General features: G+C 40.2%; 1 protein-coding gene and 1 non-coding gene across 5 annotated transcripts in view; one reads left to right on the top strand and one right to left on the bottom strand.

Moving 5' to 3' along the window:
- SMC6 (structural maintenance of chromosomes 6) overlaps positions 1-13,728 on the top strand; it is a 169,350-nt gene extending 155,622 nt beyond the window's left edge. For all 4 annotated transcript variants that reach the window (XM_058288093.2, XM_058288094.2, XM_058288091.2 and 1 more), the window contains 3 exons: positions 8,220-8,372; positions 12,343-12,440; positions 13,220-13,728. In XM_058288093.2, the coding sequence (XP_058144076.2) occupies positions 8,220-8,372; positions 12,343-12,440; positions 13,220-13,334 (366 nt within the window). In that variant the 3' untranslated portion in view covers positions 13,335-13,728. The remainder of the gene's footprint in view (positions 1-8,219; positions 8,373-12,342; positions 12,441-13,219) is intronic.
- LOC111762393 (U6 spliceosomal RNA) lies at positions 9,945-10,051 on the bottom strand. The gene has a single exon (XR_009183520.1). It is a non-coding gene; the product is annotated as a U6 spliceosomal RNA (small nuclear RNA).
- Positions 13,729-19,274: the final 5,546 nt, after the last annotated feature.

Genomic DNA, 19,274 nt, shown 5'->3' with positions numbered 1-19,274 from the left:
CGTCCGGTGGATCTCTGACACCGATGCGGGCGTTCTCTGCTACTTGCTGCTCAACAGCATGCTGATAATAGGCACGCCATTCAAGAAACTGACCGGGCGGAAGGATGGTGCGGGCTAAGGAAATCCAGTCATAGGGGAGCGCAAGTTGAACTCCCAGTTCTTCTAACAATTGTTGGACATATGGGCTACCTATACCATCTTCTTTCACGGCCTTTCGCAGTGTCTTGATCTCTTCGGCCGTAAAGGGAAGCCAGGTCTGAGGGCGCTGTGGCGTAGGCAGCGGGTTGAGCGGGTAAAGCTGAGGGGTGGAAGGGTGCGCTCTTCCGGAGTCGCCGTTATATGGTGGTGGCGAGGGATGAGCGGTAGCGGGAAACAAGTGAGGGAGTGGCAGCTTAGCAGCGTCAAGGCGGCAACAAGCTGGTGGCGGGACCCTTTTGAGCGTCGGACAAGATGGCGGTGAAGCCACGTCATTTCCGGGAGCCGGCCAAGATGGCGGCGAAGCCACGTCATTTCCGGGAGCCGGCCAAGATGGCGGCGAAGTTACGTCACTTCTGGGGGCCGGCCAAGATGGCGGCGGAGTTACATCATTTCCGGGGGCCGGCCAAGATGGCGACGAAGCTACATCATTTCCGGGGGCCGGCCAAGATGGCGGCGAAGCTACATCATTTCCGGGGGCCGGCCAAGATGGCGGCGAAGCTACATCATTTCCGGGGGCCGGCCAAGATGGCGGCGAAGCTACATCATTTCCGGGGGCCGGCCAAGATGGCGGCGAAGCTACATCATTTCCGGGGGCCGGCCAAGATGGCGGCGAAGCTACATCATTTCCGGGGGCCGGCCAAGATGGCGGCGAAACTACATCATTTCCGGGGGCCGGCCAAGATGGCGGCGAAGTTACATCATTTCCGGGGGCCGGCCAAGATGGCGGCGAAGCTACATCATTTCCGGGGGCCGGCCCGGGGGATGACGAGACAGGAAGGGGCGGGTAAAGGCGAGAGGAAGCGCCTTTGTTCCCGCCGGCGGGCTCTAATCCGGGTGAGGAAGAAGCAGGAAGCACGCCATCTTGGGCAGGGGTGGAGGAAGGAGGAGGAGGTCCGCTATTCTGAGGAGCCACAGAAACGGTTTCTGTAGGCGGCGGGGAGCGCGAGCGGGGAGCTGGTCAGACAGAGAATTCGTGTCTCTAAGATCATCGGGCTCATAATCATTGGGTTGTTTGATCGATTTGTCCCGGATGACTTCGGATGGTGCACCAAGGAGGCAGGCACGAACGGCCACAAGAGTAGGCAGCAGGCCGGGCGGAAAAGACCGCCTTTCATGCTCTATGGCAGAGGTAACTCGATCTATTAGCCGTGAGTACGTGTCCGGGCTCCAGAGCTGGCAGGTGGCGAGCCACGGATTGAAGGGGAGTAGTAAGTCCCAATATTTTTGGAGCTGTTTCAGGGAAACGCGAACCCCATTGGTATCAAGCAGGGCGGCTAAAAGCCGAACCTGAGGGGTATGGTGTGAAGAGAGGGAGGTGCCCATAGTGGGAGAAGAAAAGACGGCGACGGGGTCCCTACCTGGAGAGCTGAAATGGTCGCCAGTAGACAACAGCAACAGCAGACAACAGGGGCCGTAAGGCGGTGGAAGGAAAGGATCCCGGACGAGCCCCCAAGTGTGGGCTCGCTGGCAGTGATTAGCGGCCCACGAGGTCCGGGCAGCCTTCCACGGCTCGGCGGGAAGCCCCTAGGCCAGCGCGTAGGCCTAGGTTCTCCAGGCGTGGGGGACACGCGGTAAAAACCACAGAGACAGCCTGAGCGCAGGAACAAGTCTGCTTTATTGCGGAAATACATGTGGGGAGTGGGGCATACGGGAATCCCTGATATTTTTTTATGTAACTTTTTATGTAATCTAAGTATCTTTTAAAAATGAATAAAAAATAAGTTAAAAAATAAAAAGCTAATGGAGGGGGTAGATGTGGCTCCAGCAGTTGAGCACCTGCTCCCACATGGGAGGTCCCAGGTTCAGTTTCCAGTGCTTCCTTAAAGCGAAAAAAAACCCAACAAGCCAACAAATGAAAAACCAACTCAGAGTAGCCTATGTAGCTCAGTGGTGGAGTGCTGGCTTCCCATGTACGAGGTCTGGGGTTCAATCCCTGTCCCCAGTAACTCAGGGGAAAAAAATTTTAGAAAAGCTAATGGAGACCAGATAAAAGGAACAGAAAGAAAAATCTTAATAATTAAATGAAGGCAAAAAGAGATGTAGAAATAAAGAACATAGGGGACAAATAAATAGATGATTAGCTTAACCTCATCTATTAGTAATTACTAATGACCCATAAATGGAATAAGTAATTGGATTAAATAGCAACTTTCAGACTGGATATAAAAATTATACAAGAGCCAGCTTTATGCTGTTTATAAGAAATATTTTTAAATGTTAACATAAGGACAAAGGTTCAAAGTAAAATATGAAAAAAGATAAACTAGAAACAGCCAGAACAACACTAATACAGCTATATTTATAACAAAGTAGACTTTAAGGCAGAATGAATTACTAGAGAGCAAAAGGAGCATTTCATAATGATAAAAGTAATTTCAAAAAATTAGTTTCAGGGAAGCAGACATGGCTCAATTGAGAGACCATCTGCCTCCCATATGGGAGGGTCCAGGGTTTACTACCCAAGCCTCCTGACTGGTGTGGTGAACTGGCCATACACAGAGCTGCTGCACACAAGGAGTGTGGTGTCACTCAGGGGCACCCCCATGTGGGGGTGTGCCACACACAAGGAGTGCACCCTGCAAGGAGAGCCACCCCACGTGGAAGTAAAAAAGTACAGCCCGCCCAGGAGTGGCGCTGCACACACGGAGAGCTGACGCAGCAAGATGACACAACAAAAAAAAGAAACACAGTTTCCTGGTGCCAATATGGGTGCAAGCAGACACAGAAGAATGCACAGCGAGTGGACACAGAGAGCAGACAGTGGGGGTTGGGGTGGGGGGTTGTGTGGCGGGGAGAAGGGGAGAGAAATAAAATCTTAAAAAAATAAATTTCATTTAAATATACCTGGTAATATAGCTTCAATACATGTAACAGTCATGAGAACTAAAAGGCAAAGTAGAAAAATTGACAGTAGTTATAGTTTGGAGTTGTAACAACCCTTTCTCAGTAATTGACAGAACATGTAGATTAAAAGTTGGTGAGGACTGTGGATGATTTTGAACATCACAGAGAATCTAGGAGGCAAAAGTGGGAAGAGATGCTTCTGGAAGCAGAAAGAATCGCCTGCCAGAGGAATGACAACAATGAGGAAGAGGCCACATGAGAGCCTGGAGCTGCATCATGGAGCAGGACAGGGAAGGCTGCAATGGAAACAAGAGGCAGAAGCCTCAGGGCAGGTGACCGTCCAGGTGGAGGTTAATGCCCGGAGCAGTGCGCCTGCGGAGGAGAGGAGGCCAAGACGACCACCACATGCACACGTACACTCAGGTGGAGGGTTTTGAAGAGGCTGCCTTCCTAAAGCACTGACTTGGTGGAAGAAAGATGCCAAAAACATCTTCAAGAAGCTCTGGAGAGGCAGGAGTTTGACCCCACAATCTTCCAGCTTTTGGCACGCCTGGGCCAAAGGAAGGAAAGGCATTAAGATTGCATGGGTCATCCCCCTCTGACAGAGTAGACAGGAGTCTGTGATGAGATGAACTAGAATTCCCATGAAAGTACCTGATTCAGCATCGACTTCCGTCACTGGAGTGAAATTGCTCAGTGTTTGAATTAAGGCCAATGGTGAAGTACCATTGCTTTGTTGTACTTTAGAAAAGAGCTCATCCTGATCATTGCTATATTGAGAAGAGAATGTATCAGTACAGGCTTTTATTCTAATTATGGGGTGGAATAAGTTTTAGGGTAGAATATTTGTTCAGTTTGGATTAATCTTTTGAAAAATGAATTCCTTGTTTACTTGTCTGGTTATTTTTTTAAAAGTGAGGATATAAAAGATTTTAATTACACTTTTAACCAGGTTGACCTAATTGGCATATTTATAAAGCTCTGTACTGAACTACCACATTAAAGATTCTTTTGACACATACCATTTTCCTGGCCTTAATGGAAGTCTCAAATTTCAGAGGATTGAAATCCAATAGACTGCATTACAGAGTTGAATGAAATTAGTAAAAACAGAAAAGTATCCTAAAAGTTTCCAAATGTTAGAAAATTATGCAGCACACTGCTAAATAATCTGTGACTCAGAGGAGTCATAATGGGAATTAGAAGATAATTTTGAACTGAATAAAAATAAAAAATTATCAGTGCTTGTATATGTAGCCAAAGGATTGTTCAGAGAGGGAATTTTTAGCTCTAAATGCATATATCAGTAAGGAAGAAAGCTTGAACATCAGTAAGTTCTATAAGGAAGGTGGGAAAGAAGAAAAGTTGATTATAAACCCAGGTAGACAAAAGGAAAATAATGAAGAGTTAAAATTGGAGAATAAAAGCAAATGTACAGTAGAGAAAATCAAAGCTAACACTTTCATTGAAAGAGATATATTGATAAATCCCTGGTAAAAGAAGGAAGAAAATACAAGTTATGAATATCAGGAATAAAAAAGAAATTACAAATCCTAACAGCTTTTTTTTTTGTTAAAGGCGGTACCAGGGATTGAACTTAGAATCTCGTACATGGGAAGTGGCTGCTCAAACACTGAGCTACATCCACTATATTGGGCTACTACAAAAAAGGCTAAAATTAAAAAGACTAACAATTCCAAATTCTGGGTGGGTGGACAGTTAGGTTATAGAGCCACTGAAGCTCTCAATAATTGCTACTAGAAATGTGAACTGGTACAATCGTCTTTGGAAAAATTTTGCAGAAAAAGTTTTGAAAAATTTAATAGTCACAGTCAAAAATCTAGGAAACCAATATTAGAAGGAAACTTCCTTAATTTGATAAACAGTATCTACAAAAAACTTACAGTAAATATTATTTTTAATGGTGAAATATTAAATGCTTTCCTTCTAGGATGGGAACAATATAAGGATATATCTGCTGTCACCAGAAATTCAGTATTTTACTGATGACCTAGCCAGGTCAAAGTCAAAAAAATAAAATAAAGATTGGAAATTAAGAAGTAAACTGTCATTATACACAGGTGATGTAATTGTGTATATAGAAAATCCAAAGGGATCTACAGATGATTAAAATTCATAAATGAACTTAGCTCTTTATATACAAGGTTATTATTCAAAAATATGAATATTTGTATATATTATCCAAAAAATTGGGGAACAAAAATTAAATAGCACTAAAGAGAATGAAATGGAAATAAACTGACATTTATAGTGAAGACTGCAAAACATTTCTGAGAAACAAGAATTTTTTTAACCTGAAAGGGCTATACCATATTCATGGATTATGGAAGGCTAAATATTATGATTTGAATTCTTACTAAATTGATCTCTGGATTTAGGGCAGTTACAGTCTCCACGAGGCTTTTATAGAAATTGGCAAGCTCATCCCAAAATATGTATAAAAATGCAAAGGACCCAGGATAATCAAGTCAGTTTGAAGAACACTCTCTGACATTAAAATTTATCCTGAAGCTACAGTGTGTTAGTGACATGAAGATGGACATGTCACATCACAGTAAAGAGCCCAGAGACAGACCATACGTAGTTGGCTGCCTGACCTTCAGCAAATACTGCAAGCTAATGAAAAAAAAGGGTGGTCTTTTAAGAAATGGTGTTGGGTCAAATTGGATATCCTTTTGTTCAAAATAAATAGGCAAACCAGCAAACTTTAATTTAGAAATGGATATAGAATTAAATGTAAAATGTAGTATAAAGCTTTTAGAAAAAAAGAATATGATCTTTTATGAAGATTTTCCAAATGAGACAAATGGTAGACAAAATCTACCCAAAAGAAAAGATTGGGTACCTCTTATATTTTTTTAATGTAACATTTAAAAAAATTTTTTGAAAGAAAAAATAAATTAAAAAAACAACAAAAAACTTCTGATCATTCAAAACAGCATTAAAAGAACAATAAGGCAAGCTACAGACCAGGAATCGATGTTTTCAACATGTATATACAATAAAAGACTCATATCCAGCATATTTAAAGAACTGACATTAAAAAGAAGACTCATTTAAAAATGACCAAAAACGGGAGCTTTATCAATTAAGATATCCAAATAGCAAATAATAACATTTAAAAGTGCTCAGAATTGTTAGTCTTTGGAGAAATACAAACGTATACCATAATAAGTTACTGTCACAACCTATTAGCATGGCTAAAGTTGACAAGACTAGCATTATCTTGTGTTGGTGTGGTTGTAGAAGTATAACTCTTATACATAGCTGGGGGGTAGTAATATAATTTGGTAAAACTAATTTGGAAACCTGTTTGGAATTGTTAAAAGGATTTCCACTCTTAGGGATAAACCCAAGAGGAATGAGTGCTTATATCCACCAAAAAAGATGCATTTGATAATATTTATAGGGTCTTTGTCTAGAACAGCCCAAAACTGAGCAACCCAAATATCCACCCAAAATTGAAAGGGTAAATCAAATTATGGTGGTTTCACATAATGGGATACTGAGAGGAATGAAAAAGAACCCAACATACATGAATTCATTGACACTATATGAGTAAAAGCCATACACAGGATATATATGTAAAGTACGTACACCAGAGTATAATATGTACACATGAAGTTCAGAAAATGGTAAAACTACTGAATGGTGATTGTCAGAACAGTACTTACCTTTTGAAGGTAGAAGATAGTGAGGGGGCATAATGACTGGGAGAGAACACAAGGGGTCTCCCTAAGATGCAGGAAGTATTCTGTCTGGGTCTGATAATGGTTCCCAGGTGTGTCTCTGTGTGTAAAAATTACTTGTGCTGTATCCCTTTGTGCTCTTTACTAGATATAAATTATATCTTAATAAAAATGAAGAAAAGAAGAAAGTATTAGTAGTTTTTGAATAATATATCCGCAGGGCTAACTGTATAAGAAAACACAGGCTAGGCTTTCTGATATCATCCTTGTTATTCAAAAGAGTATTTTTACTTTAAGAATCTTTTATGTTATCTAGTCTTCATTTTACAAATAGGGAAACTGAAACTGAAGTCCCATGATAAATAATAGGTTAGGGCTAAATTTTAGATCTCTACAATTTATCTAGGACATCATTCCTTAGATTTTTATCAAGTACAGTTTTAGGATGAAGTATTGCATCCCAGTATTTATTAGTTCTTACTGTTATGTTTTTGCTTGCTTGTTTGGTTTTTTACTACTTAGGTTAATGTTGCTTTTATATTTGGGTTTTCATAGAGGATTCGGATTTATAGGTAAGAAAAAATTTCATTGTATGTTTAAAAATTCAGAATATTTATAACCCTTAGAATATTAAAAAATTATGTTCACTTGAGAGCTACATAATTTTTCAAATAGTGGATTGGAAATATTTGAGATATTTCTGCTAATGGTATAAAATTGATTAGTGCACTGTTTTTTTCACCTTTTAGAGAAATATATATAGCTAGAATTCTGTGGGGGGGAAATCTAGTATTCTGTATTCTCAGGAAATAGTGTGAAAAAATTACAAATTTTGGTAATTTTTTAATTGTTCCTGTGAGTCCTTATTTAGTAAAGAAGTATTTTTTTAAGAAGTTGTTATAAACCATCGATTTTTTAAAAACATACTTTGTGTTTCAGCCCATTCTTGCTGTTATTCTTGGCTAGTGTGAGCCTCTTCAAGGTTGCTCCCTCTGTCCCTTGGCCACTTAGTAATTACTTTTAAAGCTGCTTGACCACTAGATGTCACTGTGACCCAAGTATCAAAGATTATTGCAGCATTTGTAAACGTTTGAAACTATAATAGCTTGAAAAGGGCTAGTTTAAATTACTCGTTTTTATCACTAATGTTTACCTAACATTGACACTTATATTTAAGCCTTTGGAATTTTTGTATTTTAGATTTGATTATGGTGAGAAAAGTTTTCAGTTTGATAATCTTGCAGTAAAACTTAAAAGTCATTTTATCACCTACTCTTATTGTAAAATATTTTAGATGGAATTGATGACATTTTCATTTCACTAAATGATTTCATTTTTATCTTCTTTAAAAAAAATAAAGCAATGAACCCATTCTTCCTAATGTTAGCCAACAGATACTATAAAGAATTTAACCTGACTTTTTCTGTACTCATTTTTTTTGTTCCTTGTTAAATCATTCTCTTCAAGGTTCAACCTGGAGAGGGAAATAGAGCTGCTTTCAATGACATGAGAGCCTTATCTGGAGGTGAACGTTCTTTTTCCACCGTTTGCTTCATTCTTTCTCTGTGGTCCATTGCTGAGTCTCCTTTCAGATGCCTGGATGAGTTTGATGTCTACATGGTATTGTTGAATTTTAAATTCTCTATTTTTTTGTTTGTCTGAAATGTGCATTTTGAAAGGAAGCAATTGTTTCTTTAGTTTTACCCATAGCAGGAAAGATCCTACCCTGACTCTTCAGTCTGTGGTAGGGAATATATAAAATCTAAAGAATTCCAGTTCTCTCCCTTGCTTTCATTTACTCTCTAGAGGTCCTGTCCTGGGCTCCATCCCCTTTTGCCCTTTGTGGATATCCTTACTTTCCATTAGATAATCCAGTTCTTCAGTCTCTTCCCTAGTTTATCTCCATTAGCCTATAAGCATGTTCCAGCTCTTGTGTTTTAACACAAAATCATAACCAATCCATCCTCCCTTGCTTCGACTAACTCTAGCTGCTTTTCAATCTCTCTTTTCCTTCCTAGACACACTTTTCAGAACAGTATTTATATAAGGGCGCAAGAGCATTTGACTTTGAAGTTGAAAGACTAGGATTGGAGACCTAGTTTTGCCATCAACTACCCAGATGACTTTGGGCAAAGGACTTAACCTTTTTGGGTCTCAGTTGCTTCATCTATGAAACTAGGGTATTAACATTTCCTGCCTTACAGCGTGGTGTGAAGTTCAAGTGAGGTCTTGCATGCAGTGCATTAGTTAGAGTGCAGGCACATGGCAGGCCTCACAGATGAGTTAGCAATCATTCGCTTCTTCATGTCTCTGTCCTTCCTAAATCCACTCTCGTTGGGGTTTAAGTTTAAACTTAAACTGCACTGCTCCAGCCAAACTTCTTTAATAAAGATGAAAAGTGAGCATTTATTCTGTCTTTAATTCCCTGAAGTAGAAGTGGCACCACAGGCCTATCCATTTCTTAATGTGTGTCTTGTTGCTGTTGTCCACATTTCTTTCTTGGTTCTCCTGTCTTCTACTCTTTTTTTCAGTCTCCTATTTTGTTGCCCTTAAATATTTGAGGTCTTCTCTGTTTTCTCTACACTTGCTGATTTTCCTGAATACTGTACCCTATCCACCCACCCTCCACACAAACACAGTCCCCAAAACTACAACCCTTATTTAGATACTTGGCAAGAAATATCTCATCCTTAGATCTCTGTTGCACTCTAGCCCCATGTGCCTAGCTGCCTGCTGGACCTCATCTGGTAAACCCCCATTCACACTGAGCATGTCTGAATGTATCTTCTCAACACCTCTTTCTTTTTCTGAATCCCTTACCTTGGTCAATGTCGAATTGCCATTACCAACCCGATCACTTAACTTCACAATATCCATGAATCTTCTTTCCTTTTTGCACCCTCCTTAAGTTTAATCTCTGAACTCTGCCTTCTTTTCCAGCCTCATTTAAACTTCCTTAGCTCTCAGCACTGTCCCTTCACCTCTTGCTGGTTGGGGTGGCCCCCTGTCCACACCCCCAGATGTCAGTCTTGCTCTTTCTTTCAGTCTGTCTTTTGGACAGGTTTACATTTCTTAAATAAAAAGTTTCGTGGTCAGTCACCTGTTTAAAAACTCTTCCATCATTAGCTACTCTGTGAGATAAATGTTTAATCCTGTAAGGTAACTTTTTTTTTTTCAATTTTCAATTTTTTTTACAATATGGAACACTTCACAAATTTGCTTGTCATCCTTGCACAGGAGCCATGCTAATCTTCTCTGTATTGTTCCAATTTTAGTATATGTGCTGTTGAAGCGAGCACTGTAAGGTAACTTTAAGACCCTTTTTTATATGTCATCTGCCTACATTTTTGCCCATTCTGAACTATTTGTGATTGCCTAAACACACTGTGCCTCCTCTTTTTATGCCCCTGTGCTTCTTTCTGTTAATCCCCTTTTTCATTGGGTTGTCTCACTCCAGCTCATTCACACATAAACTCTATGAAACCTTGAAAGACCATGTGTCAGTCAGCCAAAGGGGTGCTGATGCAAAGACCAGGAATTTGCTGGCTTTTTAAAAGGGTATTTATTTGGGGTAGAAGCTTATAGTTACCCCGGTAATAAAGTGTAAGTCACTTCCCTCACCAAAATCTTTTGACACGTGTTGGAGCAAGATGGCTGCCAACGCCTGCAAGATTTCAGCCTTCTTCCTCCTATTAAAACTCCGTGGTCCCAGCTTCATCTGATCTCAGCTGTAGGCTGGGATAAGTCTTGCCTCTTTCCTGGGTCTCATCTCTCCGGGCTTAGCTGCTCTTTTCTCTCCACAGGTCAGCTGTAGACTTACCAGGCTCCTCTCTTCCCAGGACGTCTGCCGTGTCTCTCTTCCTCTCTGTTCTGTTCTCCTGTGTGTTTACCTTGTGGGGCTCCAGCATCAAAAACACTCCAGCTCCCTGCCCACCAAGGGTATGAGGACTCAATGTCCTACTGAAGTGGCTCAAAAGGCCCTAATCATAATTTAATCAAGTAAAAATGAAACCTCTGAAGTTAATACAATCTAAGACACCCAGAGAAACAGACCAGTTTACAAACATAATCCAAAATCTATTTTTGGAATTCATAAGTAATATCAAATTGCTGCAGCCACTATCCACTGTCAGGCAAGATTTGCAAGCTCTCAGAGATCCCTTGATACCACCTTATAGCAAATTATACTAAAATAGTAATTTTATCCTGTTAGTCACTTATTTTCTTGTTTGAATATCCTACCAGACTGCAACCTTTTTGAAGTTATGGACTGTGTCTTAATTCTTAGTCTCTTAATCATAGTTATATCATCTAATTCTTAGCCTGTAAAAGCATTTAGCAAATGTTATATAGGAATCAGAATTTTTATTTTTAAGTGAGTGTGGTATAACCATGCAGTCATTTTTTGTATATGATTGTGTACTTTTTGTATATGATTGTGTTGTCATTTTTTTCCTGATAGCATTGTTGAAATAGGTTGAAATTCTTAAGAATTGATTTCAAAGCTAATTCACAAATCATAGGAGCGTGCCATGCCACCCTTTCCATACAACATGCCACTGTTCAGTGTACTTACCTGTCTTATTTGTCAGATTTAATTCTGAACATCTTCTTTATCTTTTAAAAATGGAGAGCTTCTCAATCAAAATGGGATTTTTTCCCCTTTTAAAATTATTCAGAAGACTGCCCCCAAGTTCTAAGGGCCAATCCACAGGAAGTGAATAAGGGCTTTTTGGTTCATTGGCAGCTTTGCTATTAAATAAATGAAAGCACTCCTGCAGCAGTTGCTTTGAAAGGACAGTATTAATTTTGAGCAAGCTCTGGTAATATTTAACTTCAAGTTAGATGACTTTATAGATAAGCTTTGTAGAAAAAGTCATTTCATAAGAGCCCTTGAGCAGTATAGCCAGGATTCAGGTGCCCTATTTGCCGCCAGAGCCCATGTTCTAACCATTAGGCTGTTCTGCCACATGTGATTTCCAGTAAACCTTTATACATACTTTCATTTGTGTGTTTTCTATTTACATGAGTTTTCAAGGAAGGGTACTCTGATTTTCTTCTTTTTATGTTATTTAACCCAGAAAAAGTATAAGCACAAGGTTTAGTTCAGATAATTTCAAGGCCTATTAAAATTAAGCATTAGTGGTTCTTTATCTGCAGTCATGGGGGCGGGGCGCAGTGTTTTTCAAATACTTTGATCATTGAGGGAAAATTTGAGAGCCTTAATAAATTTGAAACTGTATTTCAATCATTGTCCTGAGTGGTTAACCATTATTGTGTAAATTACATTAATGCTGTAACAGTTGCATCTTTTGAATATTTTCTGGTTATTTTAATTGCTAGGTATATTTGAGAGAAGGGGTTTATACATGCAACTACTTTGATTATAGAAATTATTAGAAGATATATTTATTCAGTTATCCTTAGTAATCTCTATTATCTTTTCCCATAAGAATTCCTTGGCATCATAGATAAGGTAATGGATGGGCCATGATGACAGCCCATGTGTCTTGCTCAACCAGCAGAATGCTTCATTTACAGAAATAAGACTGGTGTGACAGTGGTCCTAACTTTTGCCTTTTTTCTTCAGGATATGGTTAACAGGAGAATTGCAATGGACATGATTCTTAAGATGGCAGATTCCCAGCGTTTTAGACAATTTATCTTGCTTACTCCTCAAAGTATGAGGTAACTTTTTACCACTCATCCACAAATAAAAATATAAAATATTTAAAAAGGGGAAGACATTTTTTGTAATCTTTTAAAAATGTAAATATATAAAAGACCAGTAAAAAGAGAAAAATAGCACTTATACTAGTTTGAGATTAAAGCTGGTTTTTCCTTTTCAGATTATTTAAACTGTTATTTCCCTCCCCTAACAAGTTAACAAGTTGATTTGACCTGTGACTTTCTCTCATGACTGACTGTGATAAAGTAGTTTTAGTCATTCTAAAACTGAATAAAAACGATTCCTGATTTCCCTTGTCTGGCTGCCCTCTGGGTGGCTTCCCCCTACCAGTCTTTCTAAATAATGAGCTCTCCTCTGCTGTCAGTTGGCCTGTATTGGGGTGTCTGCAGTGTCAGGCACTGTGTCCCTTAGAGTTGCTACTCTGTCTCTGGAGTGATCACTTGATGGTATAGGGATATAAATAGGAGTTTGGGAATAATAATCAGGTAACTCTTTCCTTGCTAGATAAGGACAAGAGTTAAAATAGATAGGAAACTCTCCTTCATTTTATTTTTCCTCTGTACTGAAATCCCGTGACATCTTGTAGGAAGTTAATTTTTAAAAAGAAAGCAGATTATTTCCTTGTTACAAATTGTATTTCTCCTAGAACTCTACATATTGGATGTATCCCTCTAATTAGCAGATAAAAGCCATTTAAATTGATATATCCTTGGGGTAGTAGAATTTTTTAAATATGAGTAAACTTTCTTGGAAATTTGAGTAATTTTGTTTCCTCTAGCTCACTTCCTTCAAGTAAACTGATTAGGATTCTTCGAATGTCTGATCCTGAAAGAGGACAAACTACTTTGCCCTTCCGACCTGTGACTCAAGAGGAAGAAGGTGATCGAAGTTGATTTTATAACTTAATAAACCCTGTTCTCATGTTGAAAGATTTGTAAAGGGAAAGAAAAAATTCAGGGCTATTTGATGAAATAAAGTGAAATGGAAAATATTTCTAAAATGTAAAAAAAACCCTGCCTTTTGTTTATGATCACAATAAAATGTGTAAATAAGTCTAGAAAATTAACAATAACTAGCAATTTAAAATAACAGTTACTTTACTTTGAGAAAATCAACTTTGTAGTACTGGTTTTAAATCTTCAGTTTGTTTTGTTTTTTTAACCATCTAATTTTATATATTATTTTTCAGAGGTAAAGTTTTGTACATATGCACATGTACATATCTGTTTAGTTTGGGTTCATTTCTACCGTATTTTGTAAGAATTAAAATAAAAATGTGAACACTGATTATATTTAGTTTTGCTTTTTCAGAATATTACTTTCTATAGTTAAATTATAAAAAATGGATGAAGGGAAGGATTTCTCCTAGTGGGGTGGGATAGGGGGTATGGGCTGTGGACAAGGAGAGAGAACTGTGCATGACTATTTCAGAAGTGCACCTCTTTTAGTGCTTATACCTTGGGCAAAATCACTGCTTACAGATCATTTTTAACCCCAGAGAGAAAACTATGGATTTGGGCTATAACTTTTAATTACCATATTTCATCAAATTTAAGATGTCATCCATTTATAAGACTATTTTATGGAGCACTGGGAAAGAAAAAGTACTGCCAGCTATGGCACAATGCCTTTCTTTCCATACTTTAACTACCCTCCACCCAACTTAAAGAAGGGCCTGTAACTGATATCAGGATTGGATAGTGATTGTTTTTCACTGTGACCTGCAGCATGCTTGCTGGGTTTAGAATTCCTTGGTCTTCAGTCCAGTGTCCTTCAGTTTAGGGCTCATCTGAGAGAGGATGCAGGTCAGAGGGACTCGGAGACCAGACTGAGCAGGGATCTGGGAAAATTGGGATGGAGGGCAACTGCTTAGCTCCACTCCTTATGGAGCAGGAAAGCAGTAGCTGGTGGTTGCAGGAATCAGATGCCAAGCCATTGATTGTGAGCTGACATACACTATAAGACACATCCTGATTTCAGAGATATTAAAAACTATGCTTCTTAGAGTGGTGAATACAGTGTGGTGTTAGAAATGATATTTCTGAATGTTCTCTCTTCAGGAGTATGATGAGGACTGTTGCCTGAACTCTTTGTGTTTGATACTAGGGTTGGTACTCACCTTTTCAGAAAGATGTGAGTGTCCAACAAGAAGCATTCCTTATATTGCTGGAAGTACGTTTTAAATTATATATGAACTTGAAAAGGCGGTATTTTATGGAAAAGGAAGTATTTTAAGAGCCAGGTGATGGTTATTGAGGAAAATTGAGCTTTGTTTTGTTTTTGCTTTTACTGGGGGAGAGAGTCTAATTTAGTCTTAAATTGGAACCAGTTGGCAAATGAGAAGTCCAAAAACTTGTGCTTTACTAATATACAGAGAGAAGATGTGGGCTAAATGTTTCAAACATTCCCCACTGACTCAACAAAGTGTGATTTTTAAGTTACATTTATAACTCATTGTATCAAAACTATTTTAAAGTACATGAACTTTTTCAAATAGAAAATGAAGTAGCGTATACCAAATGCATGAACTCATATTAATGAAATAATTTCAGTGTCTTGAGTTTTGTGATAATTTGGAATGTTTTGGTTATTAATACAAAATGGGAAATATAAACCTCAGATATCCCAGCATTTCTTGTTGAATCAAAGATAAGTCATTGTCTTGGGCCTCACAGAGTTTTGGTTTCAACCATCGTAAGTGAAAATATCTTCACTCACTATTCTATTTATTCATATTAATTAGAATAAAAGAATAAATAGAAATTATGCTTTTAAAATATAACTTCTGGAAATAAAACCTAAAATTTATGTATGTTGAGGTCATGCTTTTGTTAAATGGGAAAGGTAGTATTAATTGACTGAATGGAGCTTAAATACAGCATATGGATATCTCTTCTCATTTATCATCAGTGCAGCTATGACTGAACTAACACAGTCCAGAAAACATGGAAGAAAATGATGCCTTGAATTCTTAAATCCTACCTTCTCATATCTTTGGGGGGGTGGGGGTGGAAATGATGACAGTAATTGTCAAAATGACAAATGTGATGAAACTTTAGTAAACCATGGTATAAATAATACTTACTCAAGTTGACAGTGAACACTAAAAGATTCAGAAAATGCCTTTTAAAATATTTCCAAGTTTCAATGTCTTCTCCCATCCTCTAGTACTTTTCTTGCATAACTTCAAAATGTCTGGGTTTTTTATATCTGGAGACCAAAATGATTAAATTCTGTGTAAGAAATTACTGGTTGGGACTCACGAATTGGATTAGAAATGTTGAACTGTGATGAAGAACAAGTGGTCTAGAATGTCTGATTAAAAGGTCTGAGTACAAATCAGACGCCGGCAGAAAGACAATGTGTTTATAATGTCTTGAGCCCGTAATATCCTAGTTGGATTTATGACTTGTTTGTATATCTAATGGATGCCCCACACTCTGACCATCCCTGAGAGTTTTTGAGAATCGGTTTGAAACTTATGGTCCTAAAAGTTTAAACAGTTACTGATATTTCATTATTTTAATTAAATGCTGTATAGACTTGAAGATATTTCAAAATACTATTTAACAGAAACAGATTTTTGTTCTTTAAGGAGCAGTAAAGTGATGTGAATATGAATTCACTTTCTTTGAGTCAGGGTGTGAGTTTTTTTCCTCAATTATATATAATACTGATATCTAGCTTGTTAAATTTTGTCTGTGACACCTGGATAGAAGCCTCATAGAAACTGAACACAGCATGAAAATACTCGCTAGTCCTAGTAAGCTTAACAAGGCTTTTGCTGCCTGATTTTCCTCCAGTTTGAGAATATGGAGATTGTCATTCAAAAACAACTCCCCCCGTGTGCTAGGGACTCTTAAGCACTGGAATACTGCAGTGAGTACTATAAAGTCTGCCCTTAAAGAGCTTAAAGTCTAGTTTAGGGAGGCACATACGATGGCGTATATATTTCCAGGTGATGGTATTTCCTGTTGCCAATGCTGAGGCAGAGTAAGGAGTGGAGGGAGGAGGGGGAGGGCTCTCGGATGGAGTGGTGAGGGAAGACCGCTCCGAGAAATCTGTGAGGAGAGGCCTGAAATACAAGTGAGACCCAGCTATGGGAAGGTATGTGGGAAAACAGTAACGAGAGGAAAGTGGGGGCAAAGGCTGGAGGTAAGAATGAACTCAGCGTTCAGGAACCACAAGGCCAGAGTGCTTTAGTCACCAAAGGGGAGCTTAAGGGATTGGGGTGAGGTTCAGAGTTAGGCAGAAGTGAGATACCGTAACGAGAGTCCTAAAACTATTCAAAGTAGGTTTTCGAATATGGCCTTGTTTACTTCTTAAAAGAATCTGGCCCCTGTGTGAATAGGGTTTAGGGTACAGCACACATGCAAAGACGGTGACTAGTCTGGGGGCTCTCGCAGTGGCTTGGGTAAGAGGTGGTTGTGGCTTGGACGAAGATGGTGGAAGTAGAAGTGTTCAGATCTGAAGTGCGGGGCCAGTGGGGAGAAGGCTGTGGGGTTGTGAAAGGAGCCCAGGACAACTTCTGTTGGACCTGGAGCCTAAATAACTAGAGGGAGATAGAGGAGGGGGAAATGAGAGGGAGGGATGACAACTGGTCAGAGAAGAAAAACTGGTGCAAGCAGATGACACTTGTGGGACACCTGTGGGACACCCTAATTGGTTCTGGATACTGGTTAAGTATAAGAACTTGGAAAATAATAACATGACTTAAAAGTCTAGAGATGAAGATTTCACCTGCAAAATGCTGGGGAAATCCAACTTGCATGCCCAAGTTGGGAAGCTTAATTGCTTACAAGAAAGGAGCTAAGTAAACTGCCGTTTTATTTAGGAGCTCTGTTATTATCTTGCTAGACCTCTTCCTTCATATCTCTTGCTATAAGGCTCTCTGAAGATGTGTATTTAAGCCTGTTTTTCCTTCCTGACGTGGTCCACAACTGTGCAGAAGAAATAATCTGGCCCCTTAGAAATAGCTGGTATCATTCATCTAGAGACTGCAATCCTGAATGTGTGAATTATGGGAAACATGAAGCTTTAAAGCAATAGAGATCCCCTTTTCAAGTGTTTAGAGTTATTCAAGAAATAAAAAGAGAAAACACGGGCTAGGAATAAAAGACATTTGGGGGTGTTTCCCCCTCAGAACGGCAGCAGGTGTTACTAACAGTCATTCAAATGGCAGCTGCGCATAGGCAGAACGGCTGGTTCCCGCGGCGAGGTCCGTGAGGCCCCTCGCTGAGGTGTGTGTTTAAATGGAGCTCAGGTGCAGAGCGCTGATTGAACGTACTCCCTCAGTTATCCGTCTTGCAGTACTTACTTTTGTTTCCATTCCTCATTCCCTTTGGCACATGGTGTTTTCCAAAGATGACCACAATAGTCCTAGTACCCTCCCATGTTCTTCCATAGCCTGGCCTTTAGAGTTGGGTTCTCTTCTAAAGCTGGGCAGAGGTATAACTCACTTGAAGCCAGTAGATGGCATCGCAGGTGGCACTGGTGGACTTGCAAGGCTAGGGCAGAAAAGGCAAAGGAACCCTCCTGCCCCTTCACTGCTGGGAAACTCCGTGCTGCAGTCTTCTGAGGCTGCCGTGCAGCGAGGGAGCCTAAGCCAGCCCCATGGAGCAGCCCTGAGTCTGCACGAGGAGAGCTGGCCTGCCGCTCTACGTGCCTCGGTCCTCGCCGTGTTCCAGTGTGGGAGCCACCATGTCCCTGCAGCTGTGAGAGGGCCCAACAAGGAACCCCCAAGTTCCTGGCCCACAGAAACCATAAGTGATAATGTAATTGTTCTAAGCCACAACGTTTTAGAGCAATTTTTTTACCTGGTAATAGTGCCTGGAACAGATTTTGGCATCTGGAAGTAGAAGAACCGTAATAAAAATCTCAGCTTTTGTGGCACTGCCTGGAAGGGCTTGAGGACATTGTTCGTGAAGCCTGAAGAGCCCCGTGTTAGCAGCAGCTTCAAGCATGGCACAGTGAGGGCTAAAGGGAAGGGGAGAACACGTGACTGGAGGCAGGAGGAGGGGGCCTTGGATTGGCATGGTGGGCAGTTTGGGAACAACTGCCTGTGGTAATGTGGAAAGTAGGAAATGCACCCAATCAACTAGGTCTAATCAAGGAGTTTCCTGGGTAGAATACTTAAGTACCTCCTGGCTTCCTACTGCATATGACGAAAGGGGCGTGGAGAGAAATGAGCAGAAGAATAAACAATTGAATATAAAGGGACCAGGATTGTTTCTCATTCCCAGACTTCTCCAGATGGCAAGTGATTTTCACGTGTAGAAATTACTTAAATGCAAAAATGAGATCCGGTTGGGACTATGAAATCCCTTATTAGGACCTCAGGAAGTGGAAGGAAGTGTAGCTAGATACTTCAGGCACGAGGCGGCCTATGGTGTCCCTTGCAGGCCCTCCACGATGGGGGCTCCTGAGGCCGTGGGAGGTGTGGTCCACGGCAGTCCCCAGTGGGCTCTTTCCAGTGGAGTGGACTTACACAGTGATGGGTAAGAAACCCACCAGGTCACGCAAGGGTGAGGAAGGCACAGACTCGCGGACGGAGAAGTGCAATATGAAAGAGGCCTTTGTACTCCTGAAGGCTTATGGGCAGACAGCAGGCTGAGAAAACTGCTAAGCTGTAAACAGGCTATGTTTTTAATGAAAAAGGAAGGACAAAGAGGGTGGAAGCAGCACGAAGGGCAGAGCCAAGAGCACTGAAAACAACCGCCAAGAGTAGGACTGGGCCTTAATCAAGTTACGTGTAACATGTGCCTGACAGTTTCAGAATTGCTGTGGACCAGAGATGGCTGTGTGCTTTCCATCCCCCCATTTGGGAAAGGGAG

The sequence above is a fragment of the Dasypus novemcinctus genome, chromosome 25, assembly GCF_030445035.2.
Source record: "Dasypus novemcinctus isolate mDasNov1 chromosome 25, mDasNov1.1.hap2, whole genome shotgun sequence".
In the NCBI taxonomy this organism is placed as follows: Eukaryota; Metazoa; Chordata; class Mammalia; order Cingulata; family Dasypodidae; genus Dasypus; species Dasypus novemcinctus.
Note: the sequence above shows the minus strand (reverse complement) of the source record. Positions and strands in the feature narration are given on the sequence as shown.